Here is a 4,403-nt window from a genome sequence, read left to right as displayed (position 1 = left end):
CGTGTACCTTTCCCTACTTGTAACGAGGAGAGAACCTGCACTTCCTTGGCCCGGCGTTTTCTTCTTCAGATTGTGAATTAATACCTACCACCTACGTATGACATCCACTCCCAGCAAGCAACCCAGCAATAGGCACATGTCTTTCAAGACATGATGCATGACTTAGGCGCAGGAAGAAGAACAGTGAACCGGGACTGTGGATCATGAAGAAATTAAGCGGCCTGGAATTGGCTTTTTCTTCTGTTTTCTCTGCTCTCTCATACGTGACCTTTCGGACAGAATGCAGAGTGCACTGCGTTCTCGTGTAACGCGCCCTATTCCATTGGGCATTGCATCCGCCAACCCGAATGACCTTGGCTTCATGTACTGTAAGGTTGAACAAGCGATCTGGTGCTCTTCCAGCCAGCCAGCCGTGGGGTTTCATCGACGACATTGATTAATCTCCAGGGCCTGTGCGGTCATAGTGCGATAGTGCGTGCACCCCTCGGCATATCAGAAGTCGACAAGCATACAATTCGATAGTTGACAACACCATCTTCGACGCAGCCAATCCGGAGCGTCTGCGACAGGAGTACAATCGGCCCTCGATATTCACCCTCGGGAGCATCCAATTCTGATGTAGGGCTCGGCTTTGGGCTTGGCTGGGGGTCTGGCCGTTCCAAAGTTGATTTGTCATTGGCAGATAAGTACCTAAATCGAAATGTACCTAAGGTATGTCATATCGGCCTATCGGTGATATGCTTGAAATCAAGAAAGGCGACCCTGCGTCATCCATGCCACTCCATGCCACTCCATGCCACTTCTTTTTTCCCAGATGTGGCTAACGCAGTGGTAAGCTCCAGCTAAATTTCATCCACTAGCTGCTGGCGACCGACTGCGTGATGGTGTACATCACACATCCTGCCGTCCATGGTTGCGCCGGTTTCTTTAAGGCATCATAGAGTTACTATTTAATTCTTGATTTCTTTCCTATCTTGCGCCTGTAGATTTACCGTTGGCCGATAGACTATTGAAGATCGGATCAGAAGCTGAAGAAGATGCTGCGCAGTGCGGCCAACGCGGCTAAGGGGGCAGCAAAGAAGGCTGTGACTGAGCTTTCCAGCTATCCCAAGCCCGGCGAGAAACTCCATGGCTTCACTCTCGTGCGAACGAAACACGTGCCCGAGCTGGAGCTGACAGCACTGCACCTGCAGCACGACAAGACGGGCGCAGACTATTTGCACATCGCCAGAGACGACTCCAACAATGTCTTCTCCATCGGCTTCAAGACGAACCCGCCGGATGACACAGGCGTCCCGCACATCCTCGAGCATACAACTCTGTGTGGCAGCGAAAAGTATCCCATTCGCGACCCATTCTTCAAGATGCTGCCGCGGACGCTGTCCAACTTCATGAACGCTATGACCGCCTCGGACCACACCTACTACCCCTTTGCGACCACCAACGCCCAGGATTTCCAGAACCTCATGTCCGTCTACCTCGACTCGACCCTACACCCCTTGCTGAAGCAGACCGACTTCACGCAAGAGGGTTGGCGAATCGGCCCTGAGAACCCACGCGTTGCCGAGAAGGAGGGCGAGGCAAAGCCCGAGGACAGCAAGCTCGTTTTCAAGGGAGTTGTCTACAACGAGATGAAGGGCCAGATGTCCGATGCCGGCTACCTGTATTACATTCGTTTCCAAGACGAAATGTTCCCGGCTATCAACAACTCCGGCGGCGACCCTCAGAAGATCACCGACCTGACGTACGAGCAACTCAAGAGGTTCCACGCTGATCACTACCATCCCAGTAACGCCAAGGTCCTGACCTACGGAGACATGCCCCTGGCGGACCACCTGAAGGAAGTAGATGCCCGGCTGTCTGTGTTTGAGCAGATCAAGGCCGACACCGAGAACAAGACACCGATTGACCTCAGTAGTGGTCCCAAGGAGGTTTCCGTCTTGGGCCCCATCGACCCATTGGCAGATCAAGACAAGCAGTACAAAACCTCCATATCATGGACAACAGGGGAAACGGGTGATGTGGTGGAGTCATTCTCTTTATCCATGCTTTCGAGTCTTTTAATGGATGGGTACGGTTCGCCATTGTACAAGGGATTGATCGAGTCTGGACTAGGCACAGATTTCAGCCCCAACGCTGGTTACGATAGCCACGGGCGGACTGGAATTTTCTCCGTCGGTCTTACAGGCGTTCAAAAGGAGGATGTGGCGAAGCTGAAGGGCGAGGTACAAAAGGTGTTCGCCGAGGTTCGTCAAAATGGGTTCGAGAGAGCCAAGATTGATGGTTATCTGCATCAGTTGGAGCTCGCCCTGAAGCACAAGACTGCCAACTTTGGTCTTGGGATTGTGCAGCGTATTCAGTCCAAGTGGTTCACTGGTGTTGACCCGTTCGACTCGCTTGCCTGGAACACTATTATCGAGGCTTTCGAGGCCAATATGGCCAAGGGCAAATACCTCGAAGGCTTGGTGGATAAGTACTTCATGAACGACAACACTCTGACTTTCACTATGGCTCCGTCTGAGACTTACAGCAAAGATCTCGTGGTCGAGGAGGAAGAGCGGTTAGCCAGCAAGATTAAGGAGGCGACTGCTGCAGCCGGAGGCGAGGCCGAGGTGCACAAGTACCTGGAGAAACGCGAGCTTGAGTTGCTCGTGGAGCAGGGAAAATCAAATACCGAAGACCTGAGTATACTGCCGACCGTCTACGTCAAAGACATTCCGAGAGAAAGGGAGCGTATAGAGGTGCGGGATGAAACAGCCCACGGCACCACCATCCAATGGCGTGAAGCCCCCACAAACGGTCTGACATACTTCCGCGCCATCAACACCTTCGATGGTCTTCCGGATGAGCTCCGAGCTCTGTTACCGCTATTTACAGACTCCATCATGAGACTTGGCACCAAGGACATGACGATGGAGCAGCTCGAGGATCTGATTAAGCTCAAGACGGGAGGAATCTCTGTCGGCTACTCCAGCACCGCATCTCCGCATGATTTCCACCAGGCCACCGAGGGCATTGCTCTCCGCGGTATGGCGTTGGATCGTAATGTGCCAGAAATGTTCAACCTGTTACAGAAGTTGATTCTCGAGACCAACTTTGAGAACCCAGATGCCGCCAAGCAGATCAGGCAACTGCTCGAGGCGGCCTCTGACGGTGTTGTGAACGACATCGCCTCATCCGGACACTCTTATGCCATGAGAGCTGCCGAGTCGGGACTCACCCGGGAAGCTTGGTTATCAGAACAAGTCTCTGGTCTGAGCCAGGTGAAGCTTATTACAAGCTTGGCGGGAAGGCCGAGCTCCGATAACTACGAGGATGTCATCGGAAAGCTCAAGCAGATCCAACAGTTCGCCCTCGCCGGTTCGAATCTGCGCACCGCCCTAACCTGTGGCCCGGAAAGCGTTAGCGCCAACTCGAGCGCGTTGTCCAAGTTTATGTCAAACCGCCCGTCATCTCCCGTCAACTTTAGCAAGGCCCAGGCAGCTCCGTCTATGGGCCGCGATATCAAGGCCTTCTACCCGCTGCCCTACCAGGTATACTACGGCAGTTTAGTGCTGCCCACGGTCTCGTACACGCACGCCGACGGTGCGCCGCTCCAGATCCTTTCGCAGCTCCTGACACACAAGCACCTGCACCATGAGATCCGCGAAAAGGGTGGTGCTTACGGTGGCGGCGCCTACATGAAGGGCCTGGACGGTGTCTTCGGCATGTACTCGTACCGCGATCCGAACCCGCAAAACACACTGTCGATCATGCAAGGTGCGGGCCGCTGGGCCGTCGACAAGCAATTCCAGGACCAGGACCTCGAGGAGGCCAAGATCAGCGTCTTCAAGAGCGTCGACGCGCCCCGGTCCGTCAACACGGAGGGCATGGACCGGTTCGCGAGCGGCATCACTGAGGAGATGAAGCAGACCCGGCGGACCCAGATGCTGGACGTCACCAAGGACCAGGTCCGCGAGGTGGCGCAGAAGTATATTGTCGATGCTCTTGCCGGCCAAAAGGAGCGCGTCGCGTTCCTTGGTGAGAAGAAGGAATGGGTCGATGGGGCCTGGACGATTAATGAGATGAATGGGGTAGCTGCTACTTCCGAGTGAAGAATGCGTCGATTATATCGAACGGTAGTGCCATCAACGGTGTAGCATTCATGCCAGTCACCCATTCTAGATTTGAGGGAGACGGCTGTTTACGTGTACATCATGTATGATTTCAAGAAGATATACCCACCTCCGAAATGTACGATATATCATGGCGGGCGGTCGATGGCCTGTTTGGAGGGGAAGGCTTTCCCCGTCAGAACCATGACACAAGACGCAGCAACATGAAAACCCCCCAACTGCCCTACAGTGAGTGAGAATGACATGGTGATATGCTTTCAGCGTTCAGATACGATACGTCTCTTTGCT

General features: G+C 53.9%; 1 protein-coding gene across 1 annotated transcript; it reads left to right on the top strand.

Annotated features, from left to right (window-relative positions):
• Positions 1-1,037: 1,037 nt before the first annotated feature.
• On the top strand, positions 1,038-4,094 carry PG998_004730 (peptidase M16C associated; the record flags this gene model as incomplete). The annotated part of the gene is made up of 1 exon (XM_066871548.1): positions 1,038-4,094. One exon carries the CDS (start codon positions 1,038-1,040, stop codon positions 4,092-4,094), a length of 3,057 nt encoding a protein of 1,018 aa, XP_066731645.1.
• Between the last annotated feature and the right edge of the window lie 309 nt (positions 4,095-4,403).

The sequence above is a fragment of the Apiospora kogelbergensis genome (genome assembly GCF_038363985.1).
Source record: "Apiospora kogelbergensis strain CBS 113332 chromosome Unknown utg000003l_segment0_segment0, whole genome shotgun sequence".
NCBI lineage: Eukaryota > Fungi > Ascomycota > Sordariomycetes > Amphisphaeriales > Apiosporaceae > Apiospora > Apiospora kogelbergensis.
This window is presented reverse-complemented; position numbering and strand designations above follow the sequence as displayed.